General features: G+C 37.1%; 1 protein-coding gene across 3 annotated transcripts in view; it reads left to right on the top strand.

Annotated features, from left to right (window-relative positions):
* The window catches only part of AFF4 (ALF transcription elongation factor 4), an 84,834-nt gene that overhangs the window by 5,091 nt on the left and 53,303 nt on the right, over positions 1-26,440 (top strand). For 2 of the 3 annotated variants that reach the window (XM_061423477.1, XM_061423475.1), the window contains exon 2: positions 24,283-24,409. In XM_061423477.1, the coding sequence (XP_061279461.1) occupies positions 24,287-24,409 (123 nt within the window). In that variant the 5' untranslated portion in view covers positions 24,283-24,286. Of the gene's footprint in view, positions 1-23,484; positions 23,577-24,282; positions 24,410-26,440 lie in introns of all 3 variants that reach the window. The other variant, XM_061423476.1, reaches the window with a different exon arrangement.

Here is a 26,440-nt window from a genome sequence, read left to right as displayed (position 1 = left end):
CCACCTCTGGACCACAGCTTTAGTTACAGGGTTGCATCCTGCAGAGAAGAGGAATAAAGGACACGCTAAAACAGTTGTCTAATTCATTCATTCCATGGCTATTTAGTACACACAGAGTCCTACTTTTCTTATATATATTTAATATTTTCTTTAATATAATATCACTATATATACCAGCAAACACTCTCATCTCTGCTACGGAAATAACCCAAATCATATCTACTTACTGCATCCAGAGGTATATTGTTCTCTGAGTCCAGATTCTAAAGGTGATATTCTTTGTTAATCAGACCTAGATATGCTTTGTCACAGGTCTGAAAATTGTGGACTAAATACTAAATTTAAGCATTCCTAACATAACTGATACACAGTGATAGGGGAAAAAGACCCTGAAACTCTTAGGAGGGGAAGGGAAAGGAAGGTATCATTGTTCCCAAACTTACACCATGTCTTGCTGGACAGGTACAGTATAAGGTGAATGATAGAACCAGCAAATTACATGGGCCTTCATTTGTTGACTTATTTCCTTGCAAGTGGAGTGAGTTCTTTGATGAGCCAAATGAAGATTTTCAGTTCTGTCCGCTAGAAAGATTTTCCTTTTCTGTTGTTTTAGGTTGAGGCTTATACTTAGAGGGCATTTGAAAGAATTTTAGGAGAGGGCAGTTCTGTTGCCTTTGCACAAGGATTGACACGTTGTGGTTGGTAGGTCCAGTGCTGCCTGCTTTTGTATGGCCGGAGAGCAAAGAGTGTTTTTACATTTTTTTAAATGGTGAGAAAAAAATCAAAAGAAGAATATTTTGTGGTATATGGGAATTATAGGAAGCTCAAAATTCAGTGTCCCTGAATAAAGTTTTACCGGAGCACAGACAGCACACCCATTTGTTCATGGCTTTTGCTACTACAGTGGCAGAGTTGAGTAGTCCTAACTTTATGCCTATAAAGCCAAAAATATTTACTTTAAAAAAGTTTGTCAACTTCTGTCTTAGCAGATGAAATGGCCCTTAGTGGATATTTTAGTCTGAGGATTGCCTTAGGGTTGAGCAGTTAGTTACAAGGTCCTATTTACTGTGATGACCCTTAGGGTATTTTTTGTTTGATTGTTTGTGTATGTATCTATTTGTATGTATGTATATGTGTGTTGCTGCTGCCAAGTTGCTTCAGTCGTGTCTGACTCTGTGTGACCCCATGGACTGCAGCCTACCAGGCTTCTCTGTCCATGGGATTCTCCAGGCAAGAACACTGGAGTGGGTTGCCATTTCCTTCTCCAATGTGTGAAAGTGGAAAGTGAAAGTGAAGTCACTCAGTCGTGTCTGACTCTTAGCAACCCCATGGACTGCAGCCCACCAGGCTCCTCCATCCAGGGGATTTTCCGGGCAACAGTACTGGAGTGGGGTGCTATTGCCTTCTCCCATGTATACGTGTAGATATATGTATATGTGCGTATACGTGTGTGTTTATACACACACACTTGCGTATATAGATAGATATTTAAATAAAACAGGTGGGGTCTGCACATTGGCCTAGCTTTAGTTAAAAATCCAAACTTTATGTGTCAACTGTACCCTGAAGGTAAGATTACACTCTAGCTTCTGTTGTAACATGGTTGCTCTTAGTATATCTGCGTGAATGGGGGAGAGAATTTTGAGAACAACTGGGTATGAGTAAGCTTCTAGGACTAGAAGCTGATCAGATAGTCCCTGTAAGTGTTAATTATGTTGAATTCTACTGCTTCTCAATCTCCTCACTCCTAAATTCTGTTTTTCTTCCTCAGAGATTATACCACTATTGTTTTTCCTGGAAACCTGCAGGTTGTCCTTGATTCCTCTGTTTTACTTCTCACATCTGTCTATCCCCAAGATTCTGCCTCCATAAAATCTTTGAATCCAAACCCTTTATCTACATTATCAACACTCCTACCATTACTGTCTTAATCCATGCTTTCATTTCTTACCTGGGTTATTGCAATAGTCTTCTCATTTGTTACCTTGTAATCTACTTCATCCTGTACCAGAGTGATTATTTTTTTTTCCCTCAAATGGCAAATTCACTTCTCCTTGAACTCCTTAGTAGTGTGGCATTTTCTGTAGTATTCTAACTGGGGATTCTTGTACATTAGTGAATTTTTATGTTAACTTCTAAAGGACTGATTTATAGCCAAGTAATGGCTTGGGAGTTTAGATTTTATTTATTAACGTGTTTATGCCAAGTTATAAAGCATTATAACTAATGCTTTAAAGCATCATTATACTAATGATGCTCAGGCAGGGCAAGATGGTGAGTTAAATTGGATCATGTATATGTTAATATAAACCTGGGCTAGTAGTTAGTATTATGTTTTCACTGTGAGGTGTATCTGGTAGATCCCATCTTGTAATTAATCAATATGAAACAGTTTGTTTGCAGTATGAGTGTTTTATTCAAACTTCAGCAGTCGTTATTCTAGATACACATTTAACATAGTTTTCATTAAGGTACATGCATGCTCAGTTGTGCCTGATTCTTTGCAACCCCATAGACTATAGCCCACCAGGCTCCTCTGTACCTGGGATTATCCCTTCAAGAATGCTAGAGTGGATTGCCATGAAGGTACTAAACCACAAATGAGCAAGAAAGATGGCCAGAGTTAGCAAGTAAGACCTCTTTAAAATTGATATTTAGGGACTACTAGCTGGTATGGTCGGAGAAGGCAATGGCAAGCCACTCCAGTACTCTTGCCTAGAAAATCCCATGGATGGAGGAGCCTGGTAGGCTGCAGTCCATGGGGTTGCCACGAGTCGGATGTGACTGAGCGACTTCACTTTCACTTTTCACTTTCACGCAATGGAGAAGGAAATGGCAACCCACTCCAGTGTTTTTGCCTGGAGAATCCCAGGGACGGCAGAGCCTAATAGGCTGCTGTCTATGGGGTTGCACAGAGTTGGACACGACTGAAGCGACTTAGCAGCAGTAGCAGCAGCAGCTGGTATGGTGGAGAAGGCAATGGCACCCCACTCCAGTACTCTCGCCTGGAAAATCCCATGGACAGAGGAGCCTGGTAGGCTGTAGTCCATGGGGTCGTGAAGAGTTGGACATGACTGAGCGCCTTCACTTTCACTTTTCCCTTTCATGCATTGGAGAAGGAAATGGCAACCCACTCCAGTGTTCTTGCCTGGAGAATCCCAGGGACGGTGGAGCCTGGTGGGCTGCCGTCTATGGGGTCGCACAGAGTCGAACACGACTGAAGCGACTCAGCAGCAGTATGACATGTTTATAAGCATTTTCTACACTATGTTCTTGTAGTCAAATTACAGAAATGGTTTAAAACTGTAGAAAACTGGGCATTCCCTAGCTGTCCAGTGGTTAGAACTCTGTGCCCTCATTGATGAGAGCCTGAGTTCAGTCCCTGGTAATGGAACTAAAATTCCACAAGCTCTGTGGTGCAACCAAATGGTTTAAAACTGTAGAAAACTGGGCATTCCCTGGCTGTCCAGTGGTTAGAACTCTGTGCTCTCATTGATGAGAGCCTGAGTTCAGTCCCTGGTCATGGAACTAAAATTCCATAAGCTCTGTGGTGCAACCAGATATCTCTACCTGTATATCTATATCTATCTATCTATTGTTCCATTGTTCTATCTATCTAAACTATGTTGTTTAGTTGCTATATATATATAGATAGATATATCTATCTACTTGTATATCTGTATCTGTCTATCTATTGTTGTTTAGTTGCTATGTCTGCAACTCCATGGACTATAGCCCACAATGCTCCACTGTCCATGAGATTTCCCAGGCAAGCATATTGGAGTGGGTTGCCATTTCCTTCTCCATCTATCTGTCTGTATATCAAACTAAACCTGAGGCTACATATTTTCAGGATCGAATACATCATTGGTTTAGTTTATGTAAAATAGCATAATCTGTAACAATAGTGTTATGCAGGATGTGGGATCCTAGTTCCCCAACCAGGGATAGAACCGTGCCCCCTGAAATGGAAATGTGGAGTTCAACCACTGGACCACCAGGGAAATCCCACATTAGTGTTATTTAAAGTTGTTTTAAAGTGTTTAAAGTGTTTTAAAGTTGTTTAAAGTGTTACAGTTCCATAGAGCTATAAACAAAATTAGTTCATACCTAATTTTATATTCATACTAAATTCTTAGCATTGTAATTTTTAAAAGGTCATCACTCAAGATCTGAGAGATATAATTTTCTCTGAAAAGATATCTTTATGTCTTTCAGATTTCAGAAACAAACCCAAAGGTCTAGTTTGATCCCATGTATTTCTCCAGTCTTATCTTTCATTTTCACTCCCCCCAACCCTATTATCCAACTACTCTTGATCCTGTCTCTCTTCCTTGGGTCGACAAGATGTTCTTTCTGCTCAAAACTAACCTTTCTCCCTCCCTTTTCTTTCTTCCCTTCTCTTCTCCTGCCCTCATGCCACCTTTCTGTAGTTAATCTAGCTGCAATCAAATCTTAGGAAATGACGGCTAACTTTTGTTTTTATATCTTAGCCTTAGTGCAGTGTCTGATACAACATATGCCCTGGTTAACTACAATGTTAATGTACCTTATATACAGTATTGGTTTATACCAAAGAGACATTTTAAAATCAGAGTTATAAAGCCTTCAGAATTCCTTCTGAATTCTATTTAAATATGTTACAAGTCTGAATTAGAAAATATTTTGAAAGTACATTTACTCATCCCTTTATCAATTGATTTTTCAAAGTAAGTATTCTTTGTACCATAATAAATAACTAATTTATACTTTGTAAGTTTATATTCCAGTGATTTAAGAGAAGTAACCTTAAATGACCTTAGCTACCTTTAAAAGTAGTATTCTTATTTACATTTTAAAAAAATTTATTTGATTGCACCAGGTCCTCGTTGCAGCATGTGGGCTTGGTTGTGGCATGCAGGATGTAGTTCGCTGACCAGGGATGGAACAGAGGCCCCCTGCTTTGGGAGCTCAGGGTCTTAACCACTTGACCACCAGTGAAGTCGCCTTATTTACATCTTAATAGAAGGTTATTAACAAGAATTTAGGGTAATTAGGATAGGGGCTGATGTAAGTTTCTATGTTAGCATTTTTCTCTCACCTTTTTTTTTTTTTTTTTTTAAAGTATTCTAAGGCACTAAATGGGCTTCCCAGTGCTGCTGCTGCTGAGTCATTTCAGTCGTGTCCGACTCTGTGCAACCCCATAGACAGCAGCCCACCAGGATGCCCCATCCCTGGGATTCTCCAGGCAAGAACACCGGAGTGGGTTGCCATCTCCCTCTCCAATGCATGAAAGTGAAGTCGCTCAGTCGTGTCTGACCCTCAGCGACCCCATGGACTGAAGCCTTCCAGGCTCCTTCATCCATGGGATTTTCCAGGCAAGAGTAATGGAGTGGGGTGCCACTGCCTTCTCCCCCAGTGCCGCTAGTAGTATAGAACCCACCTGCCAATGCAGGAGATGTAAGAGACACAGGTTCGATCCCTGGGTCCAGAAGATCCCCTGGAGGAGGGCATGGCAACCCTCTTTAGTATTCTTGCCTGGAGAATCTCCACGGATAGAGGAGCATGGTGGGCTGCAGTCCATGAGGTCGCAAAGAGTCGGACATGAATGACTCGACAGCACGCAGGCAAAGCACTAAAATATATTTCAGGAAATTCAGATACTTTTTTACCACTTGCAACCCACTCCAGTACTCTTGCCTGGAAAATTCCATGGACTGAGAGGCTCCTCAGAGCCTGGTAGGCTACAGTCCATGGGGTCACAAAGAGTCAGACACGACTGAGCGACTTCACTTTACTTTGGAAATAAGCAAGTGAAGATGAAATTGACTAGAAAGAATTCCTTTTTAGTGTTAATTCTAAAGAACCTTTGCTATGTAATGCTTTTTAACTTTTGCTTAATTTGCTAGATGCATTTTTAAGTAATAAAACTTTTATTTAGCCTTTTGGACCCGTGTTATTTTCTCTTGGCTTCCTCAGGTCCTATAAATGAAAGCAGTCTTGCAGTACTTTTTGAGCTGATCATTTCTTTCTGAGTGTTGTTACTGAAACAGTTTTCATACCATCTCAGTTTGCCAAGTATGATGCTGAGAGTTTATAGTCTAGCACTTATATTTGGTGAACATTTGAGAGTACAGGGTTTAAGTAAAAATAGAAATTAATCATTTCTATACTTGTGTTTCTTTTGTTTTTTCTTTTAGAGAAATTGCTTTAAAAACAACAGAATTCATTTAGTATCAATAGTAATGATTTATTGGGTTTATAATGTATTGAATGTGGGAAAAAGAAAACCTACTATCTTATTGTTGTGAAATGTAAGCAGGTCTTAAGGAATGGGAGACTATGTGGGTAAAAAAAGATGGGCGACATGTGAAACACAACTTTCAGTGAGTACTCTCGCTGCCTCTTTGACTCTTGAGGCTGTAAGACTTTAGTGTTACCTTTATAAAATTCATCAAGTGTTTTGAGTATATATCTGTTGTATGCCAGCCATTACGTTAAGTGCTAGAGAGGAGAGAGGGGAAGTTAAATCATATCTTTAGTTCTTTCTGTCTAGAAGCTTATAACATGGAGATGAGTAGAGAAAGCAGGTAGAAAAATAACGATAATGTCAGGCAAGTGTTAGTGCCAAATGAAATAAAAAGAAATGTTTCGGGAAGTAAATGAGTTTAGTTCCCAGAGGATTCTTAGAGACCTTCTTGGAGGAGGGGTGCCGTGTGATAAACTTTCAAATGGATGTATTTGGAAATGGAGAGAAGGAAGGACATTATATGTACAGGGACTAGTTTGAGCAGAGACCTGGATCTGAATATGTGTAGGTTATTTTCGGGCTCAGATAAGTACTGAAGTCTTTATAAAAGTAGATAGAAATTGGACTTTGGACAGCTTTGCAACCTGAGATATGATTGTTAGATTTCCATGGAGAGGAGAGTTATTAATGACTTTTAAGTAGAAAATGTCTTAATTAGATCTGTTTTATAAAGTTGTAAAGATAATTATTGGTTCATATGTTACATAAGTTTCCAATAAGATACCTTTGCAGGTTTTAGATATTTGTATGCTTTCAAAGTAAGAAACTGAGTCAAAAGATTTTCTTCTTTATAAAGAGATTTCTGAAATTTGACTTTTAACTATTCTTTCCACCCATTTGTTTATCTTTAAAGATAAAGGTGGACTTCTCATTTTGATTTGTTTATATGCTTTTAGAGTGGTAGCACAGTTTTTTGAGATAAATGCAAACGAATTAAGTTTGGTTTAAACATTTCTCAAGTATTAGTAAATGCCCAAGAAGTATAATTTTATTTCATTATGTTTTTAAAACAGCTTCAGGGCATGTAACCATGCAGGATTACTTACTAAGGGAAGCAGGAGCGTTTAGTTTTAGTACTGAGAGAAACATCTAAAGAGAGGCAGCTGGCTACAAATAATATGAATACTCATATTCTAATGCTTACACTTAAGTGTGAGCATACTTGTGTATGTAATAAGCATTTCTGCTCTTCAATTAAGATTTTAAATTGTCTAATATTTTAAAAAGAGCAACTCAGTTTATCAGTAATCAGTTTGGCAAATAGTGTTTGAAATTGGATACTGCTTAATAACATAATAAACCTTGTGATACTGTTTGATTTCTAAGGTGAGGAAGTATCATTAAAGTATCAGAGTTGTATATATAGCTTAACACATTAGTAAAGAAATATATTTCAGTTCTTGTCAATCTCAAATCATTAAATGCAAATGTTAAGAATCTACTAAGTTAAAATGTGTTGCAGAATAGTGTCTGATTTTAGTGTGATATAAAGTACTAATTGTTTCAATTTTGAAATGTTAGTATTTTAAAAAATTATTTTTTTGGCTGCATCAGTCATGTCTTAGTTGGGGCACCCAGGGCCTTCTTTGCATCATGTAGGATCTTTTGTTACGGTGCACAAGCTCTCGCTGTGGCGTGTGGACTCAGTAGTTGCGGTGCTCTGTCCTAGTTGCGCCAAGGCATGTGTGATCTTAGTTACCTGACCAGGGATTGAACCTGCATCCACTACACAGCATGGTGGATTCTTAACCACTGGACCACCAGGAAAGTCCCAAAATAATAGTATTTTGTGGTATTAGGTAAAGGATATCATGATCTCAAGATATTATCTCCTAATAAATGAGATAATCACTCCTTTTTAATCAGGTTGTAAAGTTCAGCTTACTTATTTGGTTGTCTGCTAGGTTATGTTCAGGTATGTGATGCTGGAAAACACATTCACAGATTATTGTCTAGTGGAAGAGGAAATACTAATGAACATCAAAATAAGTTTATACTTAATTGTGATCAGGTACTCTGAAGAATTATCTGCATGAATTTCCTTAAGCTGGAAGGAGTACCACAAGTTCAAGAAACGCGAAAACAGCCCTTGGTGGGAGCTGGGAGGGGAGGGTGTCAGGATATAAAATGAATCTGATGAGGTAGATAGGCAGGAGTCACATCAGGAGAAAGTCAAGTCCTGGCTTTGCAGGCCAATGTTAAGTACCTTAAAGTTTATCCTACAGGTGGAAAGCTTACTAAAAGTTTTTAATCAGGGTTTGAGTGACATAATCTGATTTGTGTTTTAAAAAGATCACTTTGACTGCTGTATAAAATATGGATTAGAGAGAGAAGAAAAAAACTAGGAGTCCCAATTAGAAGGCCCTAGCATTTGTCCAAGTCAGAGATAAAATGATGGCTTGTTTGAACAGTGGCAGTAGAGGAGGAAGTGAACTGATAAATACAAGATATATTTTGGAGGCTATGATTATGGATTGGATGTGGAGAGAGGTTGAAGGGAGGATTCAGCAAGAGCAGTTTGTTGGTAGAATGAGGATCACTGGAGCAGGAGTTGTTGAAGTGAAGGGAAAAGAGATCAAGAAATCAGTTTTGGATGTACTGAGATTGATATTCCTCAGACAAAGAACATGATCAAACAGGTCCCTGAATTTGTGGTTCTCTATCTCAGAAGAGAAAGGTGTGATGTGGAGCATATCTTGGTATTTGTAGTGTAGGCATATACTTGGTATTTTAAGCCATGAGAATGTAGGGAAAGAATGTAAACTTAATCAGAGACTAAATAAGACCCACGACTGAGTGCAGAGGAGCACCACTTTTTAAGAGGTCTGGTAGATAGAACGGAAGAACCTGATGCTAGGAAAACTGGGAGATTATAGAGGCCAAAAGTATGTTAAGGAGCCATTAGTGGCTGAGTATGTGGAATGGTAGGTCAACTAAAATGATAGAGTGTCTGTTGAATTTAGCAACTTGCAAATGAGTGTGATCTTGGCAAAGGAGTGGAATGTGGGAAGCTGGAAACAGAATGTTGCAAGGTTGGAAACAGAATGTTGCATGGTGATTGGATACATTTTGGAAAGCAGTTTGTGTGTATCAGTTAAAATAGGAGATGCTCATTGCCTGAAACCTAGCAATTCCACTTGTAGATATGGGTTCCAGAAAAACTCACTCAGTCATTGGTACAAAGAGAAGTGTATAAAAATGATCATTACACCATTGTTTGTAATGGCAGAAAAAGAGGAAACAAATCTGGAGAGTGTATAACACAGTAGTGGAAATAAATGAACTACAGCCACATGAGTCAGGATGGATTAACTTCAACATAATGTTGAAAATTTAAAAGGCTCAGAGTCTTTATAGAGTGTACCATTTTTAAAGGTTGAAAAATATGCATAACAATTCAGGGTCTTATTTAAGGATTCATACATATATAGTAAAAATACAAAGAAATTTATGAGAAAAAGATTAACACCAAAATCAGAATAGTGGCTGTCAGGAAGGGAGCACAGGAGATGTGATCCAGGAGGGGTACACAGTAGCATTCATTGGCAATGCTGTGTTTCCCAGGCAGCTGATAACCCAGGTATTCACTATATTGCTCCGAATACCTTTTGGGTAACTTAAATGAAACAAATGGTTGCAGAGAAAATGGAGAATCACCAAGAGTCCTTCCCGTGGAGGAGAATAGAGGAGAGGTAGAATGGTCGCTTGAGAGATCTATAGGATCAGGAAAGACTTTCTTTTTTTTAAAGAACAATATGTTTGAATGATGATAGAAAGGATTAATTAAAGAGAGAAAAGTTGAAGTTGCTGTAGAAAAGTCAATTACTGATAAAAGTCCAGAAGAAGATAGCAAAATGGGCATAATTGTTCTTTGATAGATGCTTTTTCTTTTTTAGCCAGAGGAAAGAAGAAAATGGATGCAGTGCTGATAGTTTGAAAGTTGATGGTTGATTGATGAGATTTCTCTCTGATCTTTAATCTTTTTAATCTTTGTTCAGTAAGACAAGGTCATTTGTGGAATGGAAGTTAGGAGGAAGAGTCATAGAGCTCCATGAAAATTCTTGTGAGGAATAGGAAAGAGCATTTGTCAGAGAAAAATAGTAAAATTTCTGGGAAGCTTTGAGGGCCTAGTTGAAAATGATTTATGAAACATTATTATGAAAAGTTAGATGATATGTAAAGATATAATAAAGAAAGAAAAAATGGTATGGAATTGTCTTTGCCTTCCTTTTTTTTTTTTTTTTACTATGTTATTTTTATTTTTTGGCCGTGTGGCATGGCATGTGGGATCTTAGTTCCCCAGTCAGGCATCTACCCTTCCCCTCACATTGGAAGCACAGAGCCCTAACCACTGGAACACCAGAGAAGTCCCTTTACTAGTTAGTTTAAACCTGAAAGCTATAGAAGTCTCTTCAGGGGAAAGGTCCTTTCATGCAAAATTCTATTTTGGTACCTAATTTTTTTTTTTTTTTTTTTAATGTGTGCTTGGAAGATAAGCCCAGCTTAGTTTTAATTTTTAAATTGAAGGATAATTCCTTTAGAGAATTTTGTTTTCTGTCAACCATCAATATGAATCAGCCATAGGTATACCTATTTCCCTTCCCTCTTGAACCTCCCTTCCATCTCCCTCCCCATCCCAGGTACTTGGTGTTTTGTTATTGTTGGCTTTGATCTCCACAGGTGTACAACCTGTTTCCCTTACTTGTAGGAAATGACCTCTTCAGACTCTCTTTGGGTGGAGAAATCCTGTCAAATGAGGCAAGAGGAATTTCTATACCAATGAGGCTTTTTGCTTTAACATAAAGTTACAGTTTAATAGCAGTTGTAATAAACTGGATTCTGAAATAATTGAAATCTTAGCTCAATTCTCTTTTGACTTTTGAAGTGTAAATAATTTAATTAATAATAGACACTAGTTTAAAAAAAAAAAAACATTGTAACATGCCAGACACTAGTTCTGAACATTTGAAAAAGGCAACTTAAAGGTCACATTTTACTCATTCAACCATTTTTGAGGTTTTAAATTTTAAAAGGTTATAAAACTACATGTTTTTATTTAAAAAATTATAGGTGATGAATTTCTGGTTCACTGGGAATGCACCCTTTTTTGAACTATGATTACTATATTTTCTTATTGTGGTTTTATATATATATATATATAATGAAATTTAGTAATTTTAAATGTATAGCTCAGTGGCATTATGTACATTTACAGTGTATCTTGAACAGAAGCTCCATACCCATTGAATGATAATTCCCTATTCCGTTATGCCCAGTGTCTTGCAGCCACCATTCTGCTTTCTGTCAGTTTGCCTTTTTTACATACCTCATGTAAGTGACTGGCTTATTTCACTTAGCCTTGATATCCTCAAGCTTCATTCATGTTGTAGCATGTGTCAGAATTTCTTTCCTTTTTAAGGCTAAATTATATTTCTTTGTATGTGTATACCACATTTTGTTTGTCCATTCATCTGTTGGTGAGCACTCGGGTTGCTTCCACCTCTTGACTTCTGTGGATAATGCTGCTATGAACATGGGGTGTACAAATACCTATTTTGAGTCCCTGCTTTCAGTTCTTTTGGCTGTATATGTAAGCGTATGATTGCTGGATCATATGGTAATTCTATATTATGAGCAACAAACTTTGCCACAGCAGCTGCACCATTTTACATTTTCACCAGCACTGCTCAGGGTTCTAATTTCTTCATATTCTTGCCAGCATTTTTTAAACAAGATTTTAAAATGTTGATAATAGCCATCCTAATAGGTGTGATGTTGTATCTCTTAGTTTTGATTTCCATTTCCCTAAAGACTGATGATGTTATAGATCACTTCATGTGTTTATTGGCTATTTGTATATTTTCTTTGGAGAAAAGCTTGTTCAAGTCCTTTCCCCATTTTTTGATTGAGTCGTCTTGGCATTTTTGTGGAAAATCTGTTACAAATGTGAAGTATTGATATATTTCCAGACTCCTGGTTCTCTTTTGAGGTTTCTAGTAAATTTTGAAATTGAGAAGTGTGTGTCTTCCAACTTTCTTCTTTTGCAAGATTGTTTTGACTATTCTGGAACTCTTGAATTTGCATGTGAATTTTAGTATCATCTCATCAATTTCTGTAAAGAAGTCAGCTGGGATATTAATAGGGACTCTGTAGAATCTGTGGATCAATTAAAGGAGTATCTTCATCTTAATAAATTCTCAAATCCATGAATAAGATTGTTCCCATTTTTTTTAGATCTTCTTTAATTTCTTTAATGTTTTGTAGTTTTCAGAGTTTGAATTTTGCTGTTCTCTTGTTAATTTTTTTCTAAGTATTTTGTGTGTGTGTGTGTGATACTGTAAATGGAATTGTTTTCTTAATTTCATTTTTGGTTTGTTTATTATACTTTATAGAAGTAGAATTCATTTTTTTCTGTATATTGATCTTATGTCGTACAACTTTGTTGAGCTCATTTATTAGCTCTCACAGATATTTTGTGGATTCTTTATGGTTTTCTACATATAATATCATTATTCTACTTTTCCTTTCCAGTTCAGAGCCTTTTACTTCTGTTTCTTGCCTGATTGACTTGACTAGAACCTCTTTACAGTATGGATTAGAAGTGGTGAAAGGACATCCTTGTCTTGTTCTTTTCTTGATCTTAAGGGGAAAGCATTCAGTCTCTCACTATTAAATATGATAGCTCCATTTTCCTTGTAGATATACCTTGTTAGCTTTAGGAAATTTCCTTCTGTTCCTAGTTTGTTGAGTGGTTTTGTCAAGAAGAGATGTTACAACTTGTCAGATGCATTTTCTACATCCGTTGAGATGGTCATCTGGTTTTTGTCCTGTATTCTATTGTTAGGATGTGTTACTTTAACTGATTTTTGGATGTTAAGCCAGTCTTGCATTCTTCAGTTGGTCATGGTGTATAATCCTTTTAATATTGCTGGATTTGGTTTGTTAGTATTTTGGGGGGGACTTTTTGTGTAAATATAAGGTTTGTATTGATCTGTAGAATTTTATTTTTTTTTTTAGGTAAGAAATGGATTTACTCAGATTCAGAGAGAAGCACACTCCACAGACAGAGTGTGAGCCATCTCATAGGGCGAGTACAGCAACCTGATCTGTAGATTTTTTTTCTTGCGATGTCTTCGTCTGGTTTTCATATCAGGGTAATATTACCTTTACAAAATGAATTAGAAGTAGTTTCCTCCTTCCTTTTTTGGGGAAGAGTTTGTGAAGGATTGGTATTAATTCCGGAGAAGGCAATGGCACCCCACTCTAGTACTCTTGCCTGGAAAATCCCATGGATGGAGGAGCCTGGTAGGCTGTAGTCCATGGGGTCGCTAAGAGTCGGACATGACTGAGCGACTTCCCTTTCACTTTTCACTTTCATCCATTGGAGAAGGAAATGACAACCCACTCCAGTGTTCTTGCCTGGAGAATCCCAGGGACTAGGGAGCCTGGTGGGCTTCCGTCTATGGGGTCGCACAGAGTCGGACGGACACGACTGAAGCGACTTAGCAGCAGCAGCAGTGTTAATTCTTTAAACATTCGTTAGAATTTACCAATGAAGTCATTCAGTTTTGCACTTTTATTTATAAGAGTTTTTTTGACTGCTAATTCAGCCTCTTGTTATGGGTCTTTTCTGGCTTCCTGTTATTTCTTGACTTACGTGATCTGGTGTCTTTTCAGGAATTTTGTCCATTCCATTTAGATTACCTACTTTGTTTGCATACAGTTTTTCATTGTATTCCTTTGTAATCTTTTATTTCTGTAAGGTTGGTAATATTGTCCCCTCTTCATTTTTGCTTTTAGTAATTTTAATTCTCTTTCTTTTTTCTTGGTCATTGTTTACTAAAGGTTTTTCAACATTCTTGGTCTTTTTAAGAACTAGTTTTTGGTTTTGCTAATTTTCTCTATTATTTTTCTATTATGTATTTTATTTCCACGCTAATTTTCATTCATTTCCTCCCTCCTGCTTTCATTTGGTTTAGTTTACTTTTAATTCTTTTTAGTTTTTTATTTATTTATTGTTTTAGTTTTTTAAGATTCGTTTAAAATCTTTCTCTTTGCTTTATATCAGTGTTTATAATTACACATTTTCCTTCAGCACAGCTTTAGCTGCATCTCATAAGTTTTGGTTTGGAGTTGTGGCTTTATTAATATCTCAGAGTTTCCTTCTTAGGACTTCTTCCTTCTTTGACCAACTGGTTATTTAGGATTATATTGTTTATAATTTCCATACATTTGTGAATTTCTCAGTTTTCCTTCTGCCCTTGATTTCTGATTTCATCCCATCGTGATCCAATAACATACTTTGTATGATTTCAGTCCTTTCAGATTTATTTAGATTTGTTTTATGGCCTAATGTACAGTCTGTCGGAGAATGTTCTGTGTGCACTGGAGGAGAATGTGTATTCTGCTTTCGTTGAGCGTTCTATACCTGTTAGACCTAGTTGAATTATTACAGTGTTGTTCAAGTCAATGTATCAAAACCTGAGAGACTGTTAATATTTGTTCTACTCATATCCTTTATCTCTTGAATAACACCAGATTATTTTTTTTTTAATTTAAATTTTTTTATTTTAATTGGAGAATAATTACTTTACAATATTGTATTGGTTTTGCCATACATCAACATGAATCCGCCACGGGGGTACACGTGCTCCCCATCCTGAACCCCCCCTCCCACCTCCCTTCCCGTACCATCCCTCTGGGTCATCCCAGTGCACCAGCCCCAAGCATCCTGTATTGTGCATCAAACCTGGACTGGAGATTCGTTTCTTATATGATATTATACATGTCTCAATGTCATTCTCCCAAATCATCCCCCCCCCCCCCACAGAGTCCAAAAGACTGTTCTGTACATCTGTGTCTCTTTTGCTGTCTCGAAATCCAAGGGATGGTGGAGCCTGGTGGGCTGCCGTCTATGGGGTCACACAAAGTCGGACATGACTGAAGCGACTTAGCATAGCATAGCATACAGGGTTATCGTTACCGTCTTTCTAAATTCCATATATATGCGTTAGTATACTGTATTGATGTTTTTCTTTCTGGCTTACTTTACTCTGTATAATAGGCTCCAGTTTCATCCACTTCATTGGAACTGATTCAAATGTATTCTTTTTAATGGCTGAGTAATACTCCATTGTGTATATGTACCACAGCTTTCTTATCCATTCATCTGCTGATGGACATCTAGGTTGCTTCCATGTCCTGGCTATTATAAACAGTGCTGCAGTGAACATTGGGGTACACGTGTCTCTTTCAATTCTAACACCAGATTATTTTAATGTTGTGAGACCTCAGTTGTTTCTCATAGGGAAACGAGCAGTTGAGGCAGAAAGTTGGGATCCTCAATTCTTTAAAGGAACACACTGGTCTGAAACTTGTTAATAATGCCATAAAGATACAGGAAGAGTTGACAAAGATTTCTTCATTGTGTTTTCAAAAACAGCTTTATTGAGGAATAATTTGCATTCCATAAACTCACTTGTTTTTAAGTGTACAATTCAGTGATTCTTAATCGGTTTATGAGTGTGCAGCTATCACCACAATTTAATTGCTGAACATTTCCATTACCCTAAAAAGATACGTTGTGTCTGTTTACAGTCACTCTTTATTCTTTGTTTTACCCTTTATTCTGTTTTTTAGAGGGAGGGGGAGGGGGGCTGCACACCAAGTGGCTTGTAGGATCTTAGTTCCCTGACCAGGGATCAAACCTGGGGCCTTGGCAGTGAGAGTGCCAAGTCCTAATCTGGACTGTGTTAAATACTCTGCTGCTGCTGCTAAGTCACTTCAGTCGTGTCCGACTCTGTGCGACCCCATAGACAGCAGCCCATCAGGCTCCCCTATCCCTGGGATTCTCCAGGCAAGAACACTGGAGTGGGTTGCCATTGCCTTCTCCAATGCATGAAAGTGAAAAGTGAAAGTGAAGTCGCTCAGTCGTGTCCGACTCTTCGCAACCCCATGGACTGCAGCCCACCAGGCTCCTCCATCCATGGGATTTTCCAGGCAAGAATACTGGAGTTGGGTGCTATCACCTTCTCTGGTTAAATACTCTGGACCATGTTAAATACCACTGGACTGTATTAAATACTTGTATAGTGTTAAATATTCAAATACATTGTGTATATGTACCACAGCTTTCTTATCCATTCATCTGCTGATGGACATCTAGGTTGCTTCCATGTCCTGGCTATTATAAACAGTGCTTCGATGAACAATGGGGTACACATGTAGTTCTCACGGGTACACAAATAGTTCTCACATCTAATTCTTACCATCCAATTAGTTTGGACGTTTTTTAAAGGACAGAAGTGAGATTTATGTAGATTACTTACCTAAATCATATGTCTAGTGTGTTATATAATCACAGCTAAATATCAAGTATCCAGTTCCACTATAAAGACAGTTTCACTTGGACATAGCTGCTAGTAGTGGGTGGATAAGACTTAAATAACTGCAATGAGTAGCAGCTATTAAAGGGCTATAAAAGCCAGCCCTTTCCTTTATTGAGTACCCTAGTCCCATGTAGTCCATAGTATAGTTCACTTTTAGTCTCTCGTTACAGGGAACTGAAAAGTAAAGATACAGATGGCACATAGTCTGTATTAAAAATACTTAAAATTATTTATTTAGATTGATTATAGTTACTCCATTGACATAAAGAATGGAAAACTCCAGAGAGGTTGAACAAATGTGGATCAAGGTGAAAGTCAAAAAGACAGAAAGAAATCAAGAGACTTGGAGAGAGTATTGACAAATTTTCAAAAACTGCAGTGTGAGGTTTGCATTTTAGATTGAGGAGAGTGTAGGCCTGCCTGCAGAGTTTGGAAGTAGTCCTGAAGGAGGAGCCAGAAGACTTGAAGAGGTGGTCAGTAGAGTAGGATGCAGTTTAGCATAAGGTTTAATCCTAACCTCATATTTCTCAGCTAAAATGTAGAACAGATTGGAAAAGCATGGTTGTTATGTAATCAAGACTATCACTTTAATAGGAAAATGGACAAAAGATATAAATATGCAGTTCATAGAGGAAGAAATATGAAATATGAATGGCTAAGCAGGTCATGAAAAAGATGTACAGTCTTAACTATCAGAGAAATTGAGTAGAATGCAGCTATGAGCTTTCAAGATCAAGGACCATCTAGGAGTCATTCTTTATTTTTTCCCTGGCTTCTCGAACAGTGCCTAGAAGTAGCAGACAGGTTCCTGTATTTTTTGGATAAATAAAACAAGTAACATTGGAATATTCTTTTTTTTTTAATTTTTTAGGTGATTCAATTAAAAAAGACTCATAATGCCTGGATTGAAAACGGCATGGTTAAAGGGCAGTGTCACACTCTTATTAGTAGTCTGTCAATTAAAACAGTCTTTTTGAAAAGCAGTTTAGTGGTATACATTAAAGTGGTATAGCATATATCCTTTGACTTAGCAATTTCACATGGAGAAATTATCTGAAATGAAAATAGTGTGCACACCATGTACAATCATTATAATGTTTGTCATACAGAATTCCAGATACAACCTCTTCAGGGGCTTTCTGGTTAAATGAATACTATGCAGGCAATAAAAGAATGAAAATTCATGAATATTGTTATGGAACTATGTTCATTACTTCTTAAATGAAGTAAGAATTGTAAGTGTAATAATTTTCACCTTTACTCTATGTGACTCCTTGGAATATGATTTATATCAGGGAAGTAAAACTATTGGTGACTTTACTTTCTACTTTATAGTGATCATATTAGAGTTTGGGGGCCAAGAGCGAGTATTACTTGTGTAATTGGAAAAACAGACCCATCAAGGTTATCTTTTTTGAAAAAGGAACCTTTTTACACTGTTTATGGGAATGTAAATTGGTATAGCCACTATGGAGAACAGTATGGAGGTTCCTTAAAAACCTAAAATAAGAGTTACTATATGATGCAGCAGTCCCACTCCGGAGCATGTATCTGGAGAAAACTATGATTCAAAGAGATACATGCACCCCGTTGTTCATAGCAACACTATTTACAGTCACCAAGACATGGAAGCAACCTGTGTCCATCAACAAATGAACAGATAAAGGTGATGTGATATATATAGACAATAGTATATTACTTAGCCATAGAAAATAATGAAATAATGCCATTTGCAGCCACATGGATGGACCTCGAGATTATCATACTAAGTAAAGTAAATCAGAGAAAGACAAATGTCGTATGATAGTGCTTATATGTGGAATCTAAAAGAAAAATATACAAAGAACTTATTTACAAAACAGAAATAGATTTAAAGACATAGAAAACAGTTACCAGAGGGGAAAGAAGGGAGGGATAAATTAGGAGTTTGGGTTTAAAATATACGAACTACTGTATATAAAATAGATAACCAGCAAGGACCTACTATATAGCACAGGGAACTGTAGTCAGTATCTTGTAATGACCTATAATAGAAAGGAATCCAAATATATATATGTCTATAACTAAATCACTTTCCTGTATACCTGCAACTAAAACAGTGTTGTAAACAACTATATTTTACTAAAAAAAATTTCTTTAAAGGTTTGTCTTTTTTGAAAAATACATAGGTGGAAGACTATTCCCTATTAACATTTGCAGTAATGGCCAAAATATTTACTGAGGGATAAGAAAGATGATTTAACTAAATAAGGAGACATGTTTCATATTATGCATGAAAACTGGATATTCAGATTTTCAGTTTTCTTGTGTTTAGCTTATGAGAATGGTGGTGGGCATGTTTTCCTATTAGTTGAGTTAGTTGTATTTCTATATACTCAGCACTTAACAATTCTGCTTCCAGGTTTAAGCTAAAGAAATAATGAGGCTGTCAATCATATGGCATACCTTGTGTTGCACCTACTTTTCCTTACATAACAGCATTTATGGAAATTCCCCAGGTTAATTGGAAATTATCTACTTCATTTGCTTTAATAAATCATGGTTTATTTAACCATCTCTTTGTTCTCGGACATTCGATTATTTTAAATTGTTTTACCACTAAAAACAGTGCTGCAGTGAACATCTTTGTAGCCTATAGCTGTGCTTTTAATTCTGTGGAATACAGTCGCACAAGTGAGGCTACTGGGCTGAAAGGTTTGTTTTTATTCTGGCTGAGTTTGAAATGTCTTCACCATTTTAATAACTGTCATTTTAGAAAAGTACATGGCTCTTAATTGTTATTAAATAAAACATTTTATTATTGAATTGGGCTTTTTAAACTATTAAAATCCCACATGTTTTGGGATTTATTTCTTGCCTCTGGTTTACTGATCAATTTGTTCATTTCTTTACCATGCTATTTTGATAATGGTAATGGATTATAAGTTTTAATCTAGTATGGCAGGTTATTCTTGTTCTCCCCAATACTAAGTATATAATAGACGCTTGTTGCATATTAACTTAATAGCACACTTAATAATACTAAATTTTGCTTTAGATAAATTTTGGATGTTCATTTACTTTTATTGAACCGAAGCTTGCCCTGTGGATGTTGTCCCCTTCTTACAAGTAATAAGCGCAATTTTTTTCTGAAATGTGATAAATCATGACACACAGGAGTTGAGGAGAACTGGAAATCAGAGTGGATTTGGAGGTGCACCTTAGTCATGAGAGAAATACTGTAAGCCCTAGAGGAGAAGTAGTTTGATGGTAGTCCCAAGACTGAAAAATGTTGGAAAGCACCCATCATGCTCTAACATTTTAATCACTCTTAACCTTTCATATTTTATTTTTTTTAAATCTCAAACGTAAGAAAAGTATAATACAGATCTCTATACCCTTCACCTAGATTAACATTTTTACTGTTAACACTTAGTTACTGCTGCTACTCCTACTCTTCCTTCTCCTCTTCCTGACTCTTTCCTTTACCTCTGTCTTTCCCTCCTTCCTTTATCCATCCCTTTCTCTCTTGTCTCTCCCCCCAACCCCACATACGATACTTTCTATAGACATACTATCTATACATACTTGGTGTAGATTCCAACCATTTGAGAGTTGGCAAACATAACATTGGAGAAGGAAATGGCAACCCACTCCAGTGTTCTTGCCTGGAGAATCCCAGGGACGGGGGAGCCTGGTGGGCTTTCGTCTCTGGGGTCGCAGAGTCGGACACGACTGAAGCGACTTAGCAGCAGCAAACATAACATTTCGCCTGTATGTTGTATATGTCCTAAGTAAGAATCAAGGATTTTCTCCTACATAATGAAATAGAATTATCACAGTTGAGGGACTTAACATTGCTATGTTATCTGAAATATCATCCATAAAAACAGAACTACCATATGATCCAGCAAACAAAAGAAAACAAAAACACTTGAGATATATGCACCCTTATGTTAGTTGTGGGATTATTTGCAATAGCCAGGATATGGAAGCAGCCGGAGTTCCATTGGTAGATGAATGGATAAAGAAGATGTGATATATGAATATGTATAATGGAAAATTACTCAGCCATCACAAAGAATGAAATCTTTCCATTTGCAACAATATGGATGGACTTAGAAGATATTATCCTAAAAAGTTAAATAAGTCCGACAAAGACAAATACTACATGATTTCACTTATATGTGAAATCTTTAAAAAAAAAATAAAAAAGAGCAAGCACAATAAAACAGAAACAGAGAACATACATACATTCATACAGAGAACAAACAGATGGTTGCTGGGGGGAGGGGTTGAGGTTGAAGGAAAGAAACAGGTGAGGATGATGAAGAGGTACAAACTCCAGTTAGGAAGTAAATGAATCAAAGGTTTGAAATGTACAGTGTGAGGAATATGGTCAGTAACTATATATTATCTTTGTATGGTGAGGTATCTTACTAGATTCATAAATGTATAGAGGTAAAACAGGTTGTATAACAGGAACTAACATAGTGTTGCAGATAAATTACACTTTAGAAACAAACTCAGAAAGGGCAGAGTTAAGATTTGTGGTTACCAGAGATGGGGGATCAGGGTCAGGGGAATTGGATGAAGGCAGTCAAAAGGTACCAACTTCCAGTTATAAGGATAAGTGCTAGGGAGGTGCTGGACAATACAATTTAATAAAATTAACAGTGTTGTATGTTTTACTTAACAGTTGAGAATCAGTCATTGAGTTCTCATCAAAAATTATGTTTTTCTATTTCTTTAATTTTGCATCTGTATAAGATTATGAATGTTCACTAAACTTACTGTGATGATGACTTTATGATACGTATCAAACCATTATGCTGTTAACTTTTCAAGTGCTGTGTATTATATCTCAATAAATTAACTAGAAGAAAAAATTTGTAATTGGTATATCAACTTTAAGTACTGGATAGGTACTTAAACAATTTACCTTAAGTAATTAAAAATTTTAGAAGAAGAACCTTCTTTCTACTTGCTAATTTTCTTTTAGAAATTATTTTATCTAGTAGAATGGTTGTGATATAGCAGTTTGTTATTTTTTACTGAATTCTGTTTCAGTATAGTAGTTGCAAATATAGGAGGAATATAGTTTTGGCTGTACAACAGAGATATACTTCAAATTGAGTCATTTGAATTTCATATTAATTTTAGGTCAGCTCAAGTGGAATTATTGGAATTCTGCTTTGGGGAAAACTTTATTTTAGGCAGAGATACTGATATTGAAAGACACAGAAGGAAAAAAATAGAACCAGTGTATTAGATGTGAAAATAAGTCAAATCAGAAAAAACCTAGAGAATAAGAACTGAAACTGGGGTATTAGTTCTTATTAGCAATCATTTAATTTCATCATGAGTTTCTTGGCAGTTTTGTTAAAAGAGAAAATATTCAGTGTGATGACTTTTACTGTTTAAGAAAACAAAGTTTTTTTATTATTGAATTATAGGAGGAATTTTATTGTGGGAATCATCCATTTTTGCAGTAAACTTTCACATGTTTCTTGCATGATTATGTTAGTGCTGTTAATTTTAATACATAAAATTAAATCATAATTTAAATAAGGCATGTCTGTTGTTTTCTGATTGTTCAAGAATTTGGGGGTGGGGACTGCTCTGGGTCTCCATTGTGTTGAGTGGGCTTTCTCTAGTTGTACACAGGCTTCTTGTTGTGGTGGGTGAGCTTCTCTAGTTGGGGCACATGGGCTTAGTTAGTTGCCCTGCTGTATGGGATCTTAGTTCCCCAACCAGGGATTGAACCCGCTCCCCTTGCAGTGGAAGGTTAGAGTCTTAACCACCGAATCACTGGAGAAGTCACTGAGCTTTCAAGAATTAAACTTAGGAAATTAGAGGAAATTGGTAGTTAATGCAGATATGGACACAAGTTCATGTGTTGTGGCACTATAGCTCTAGAGGTCTATTTGAAGTTTGATAGTGATACACAGTTATTAGTTGGCACAAGTATGCTAGGGGATAATAAATGTTCTTTCATTTTAATTTCTGAATACCAAAGTGTAGATGTTTTATGGTGTTTATTAAAGAAAGAATCAAATACTTTTTGTGGTTCTGATGGGAGACCAAAGAAAGCACACACTATTCCCATAACCTCAAAATAGTTTATATTCTTTTCTAAGTTTATTAGAAACTTGTACATAAAAGAAGGAACTTGAATATACATTTGGATACCTGGAACACATTTTTAAACACTAAGTTGCTCTATTTGAATGACAGTAAATTGCAAATCAGGAAGTTTTATATTTAAATGTTTATTTGTGCTTATAAAAGTCCTCAAGAATTGGTTTTGCTGTCCATTCTCATTTTACAATTATAGTTTCTACCAGTCTTGATTGACTTTAATTTTCTCATTTAATTTGATTTCTGAATCTTATCATAAGGCTGGAAATACTCCACTGTGTAACCTGGTCTTTCTGTCTGGCCTCCAGCAGAACTTTCAAAGCAAAACAAAGCATAACTAGGACAGATGATTAAATGTTTCCAGGGAAGAGTGTGTTGCAGAGTCCCTGATAATCCCTTGTCCCAGGATTAGACAACAGTTTTCATTGTTATCTATTAACCAAAAATCCCTCTGATATAAACTATTTTCCTTGGTTTCTTGTTAGTGAAAACAGAGCATACTGTCATGATTATAGAAATGACACCCTCATTTACCCCTTCTCCCAAAAGACTTTTTCTGTAAAATTTCAACTACTGTTACTAACCCAAGTTAATTGTAGATTCTGCTGCTGAAAGCCTCAGTTTTGGCATTTATTGAGGTGTTAATTGAAATATTAATGTATTTAGAGCAGAAATGTCGTTTTTTAGGGAATCTAGAGCAACAGCAAAGCTGAGATCAAACTGCCATAAGGATGGACACCAAGGAAGCTGTGTTTGGGACAAAAAGAAATCAAGATAAGGTAGATGGAAAGTAGAGAAAAGCATTGGACCCTGGGGGGAGGGGGTGGTAGGTAGGAGTGGGTTGTATGCTTCTAATGACAAAGAATAGTTAGATTTCTGAAGAAGAAGCCACAGAAGGCTTATAGGAAATAACTAAGAATTATGGGTTTAAGTACTACTTTCCCTCTGAATACGTAAGTTTTAGCTGACTTTTAGCTAGCAGAAAACTTAAAAAATTGATAAGGCTAAGTGTTTAAATGGGGTGGATCCTAACTAATATCCTGGGCCAGTGTTTCCTGTCTGGATAGTTGTGGGAAGACACTGTCTGTTTTTAGTAGACAACGTGAACATGAAGTTGCTCAGTCGTGTCCGACTCTTTGTGACCCCATGGACTGTAGCCTACCAGGCTCCTCCGCCCATGGGATTTTCCAGGCCAGAATACTGGAGTGGGTTGCCATTTCCTTCTCCAGGAGATCTTCCTGACCCAGGGATTGAACCCAGGTCTCCCGCATTGTAGGCAAATGCTTTACCGTCTGAGCCACCAGGGAAGTCCTCTTATTTAGTAGATAATAACCATTGCCAAAACCCAGCTTCAGTACTAATGCCTGTTATCACTTGAAAGTTAAAAGGGAATATCCGATTGAAGCGTTAAACTGACAAAATGAGTACAGAACATTTAATTTTTCCTTTTTTTGTGTGATGTAAAGGTTGTGTTTCTCTTCATAGCAACATGAACCGTGAAGACCGGAATGTGCTGCGTATGAAAGAACGGGAAAGGCGGAATCAGGAAATTCAGCAGGGCGACGACGCCTTCCCACCTAGCTCTCCTCTCTTTGCTGAGCCATACAAAGTTGTAAGTTGTCCTTTGAATGTTTTTTCCCCTATAATGTAACATATTTTGCTTTTAAAATGTTTAAACTTGAGTTTTTATATTAGAAAGAGTTACTATGTTATGCCCTTTAACATTTTTCGTTTCCTCATAATAGAATGTACTTCTTTGGTATAAATTTTTCATCGCTGTATAACATATGTACAGAAAAGTACACAAAGTAAGTGTTGTAGGTGAAAGAATTTTCATTCACCATATGAGCAACCTCACATAATTAATACCCAAATCAAGAAATATAACATCACTAGTGCCCTAAAATCCTTACAACCCTTCATTCACCCCACCACCATCCCATCTCTGTCCTCTAACTCCTTAAGTATGGGTTAGCTCAAACATTCCTATCATTATTCCTAACTCTACCACTAGCCGTTGGCAGGCATTTTACCTTTCTGAGCCTTGAACTAAATTAAAATTTTCTTTATCAATACACATCATCTGCTGTTTCCTTGGATGTTTGGATATAACATGAGTCAAAGAGAAATATTTCATAAATTCTTTTGTTTTTCCCTATTTCTTGCCATTTGCTTACTAGTTTATCAAGTTTCAGTATATTTGAATAAAAGTATTTTCATTATCAGTCTGGTTCTTTTTCTGTTATCATATACTAGATTCTCTGATTTCCTTTTTATATGTGTAATGCTTAATTAACAATGTCAAATTTAGATGAAAGCATAATGTCAGAGGTGTTCAATAAGTTGAACTAATTGCCTGTTTTAAAAAACCATTGTTATACTTGATTTGCATGTGTGCATGCTCAGTTGCTTCAGTAATGTCCAATTCTTTGTGACCCTATGGACTATAGCCCTCTAGGCTCCTCTGTCCATAGAATTTTCCTGGCAAGAATACTGGGGTGGGTTGCCATGCCTTCCTCCAGGGGATCTTCCAGACCCAGGGATCCAACCCAAACTGAACCTGATGATTTTAAAGTAACTGTAGTGGCCACAAATGTTTCTCTTATATTTGATTTGGCTTTGGATTTCATTGGAAGTAAGCTTTCCTGATGGCTTGCTGCTGCTGCTGCTAAGTCACTTCAGTCATGTCCAACTCTGTGCGACCCCATAGATGGCAGCCCACCAGGCTCCCCCATCCCCAGGATTCTCCAGGCAAGAACACTGGAGTGGGGTGCCATCTCCTTCTCCAGTGCATGAAAGTGAAAAGTGAAAGTGAAGTCCCTCAGTCGTGCTCGACTGCTCGACTCTCAGCAACCCCATGGACTGCAGCCTACCAGGCTCCTCCGTCCATGGGATTTTCCAGGCAAGAGTACTGGACTGGGTTGCCATTGCCTTCTCCTTCCTGATGGCTTAGTGGTAAAGAACCTGCCTGCAGTGCAGCAGATGCAGGTTTGATCCCTGGGTCAGGAAGATCCCCTGGAGAAGGGAATGGCTACCCACTCCAGTACCCACTCCAGGAAAATTCCATGGACAGAGGAGTTTGACGGTCTACAGTCCATGGAGTTACAAAGAGTTGGACACAATTGAGTGACTAACACATTCATACTTTCTAACACTTTCATTGGAAGTATTACTATAATTTAAAGGCTTGTATTGTGTGGAATAGCTATAATAGTATGTATTACAGCACCAGTGATCATTGTTGGCTTCATAGTATGATGTTGAAAGTGTGTTAGATTTTTCTCATGAAACACAAATTAACAGCATATCCTGGGTTTACTCTTACAACATTTGGTGTTTGTAGAAACCGTTTGTGAGATCTATAAGTAGCCATTTATTCAGAGCTTTTTAAGATTTGTCCAATGAAGGGCAGTTAGACTGACATCATTTATAACACAATACTTTGGAATTAAAGACATTTTGAAAAGAACTGGAGTTTGGTCCAGAATCTTTGACTCATGCTGCTACTGCTAAGTCGCTTCAGTTGTGTCCGACTCTGTGTGACCTCATAGACGGCAGCCCACCAGGCTCCCCCGTCCCTGGGATTCTCCAGGCAAGAACACTGGAGTGGGTCTCCATTTCCTTCTCCAGTGCATGAAAGTGT

The sequence above is a fragment of the Bos javanicus genome, chromosome 7 (genome assembly GCF_032452875.1).
Source record: "Bos javanicus breed banteng chromosome 7, ARS-OSU_banteng_1.0, whole genome shotgun sequence".
In the NCBI taxonomy this organism is placed as follows: domain Eukaryota; kingdom Metazoa; phylum Chordata; class Mammalia; order Artiodactyla; family Bovidae; genus Bos; species Bos javanicus.
The sequence above is the reverse complement of the archived record's forward strand: the minus strand, read 5'-3'. Positions and strand labels throughout refer to the sequence as shown.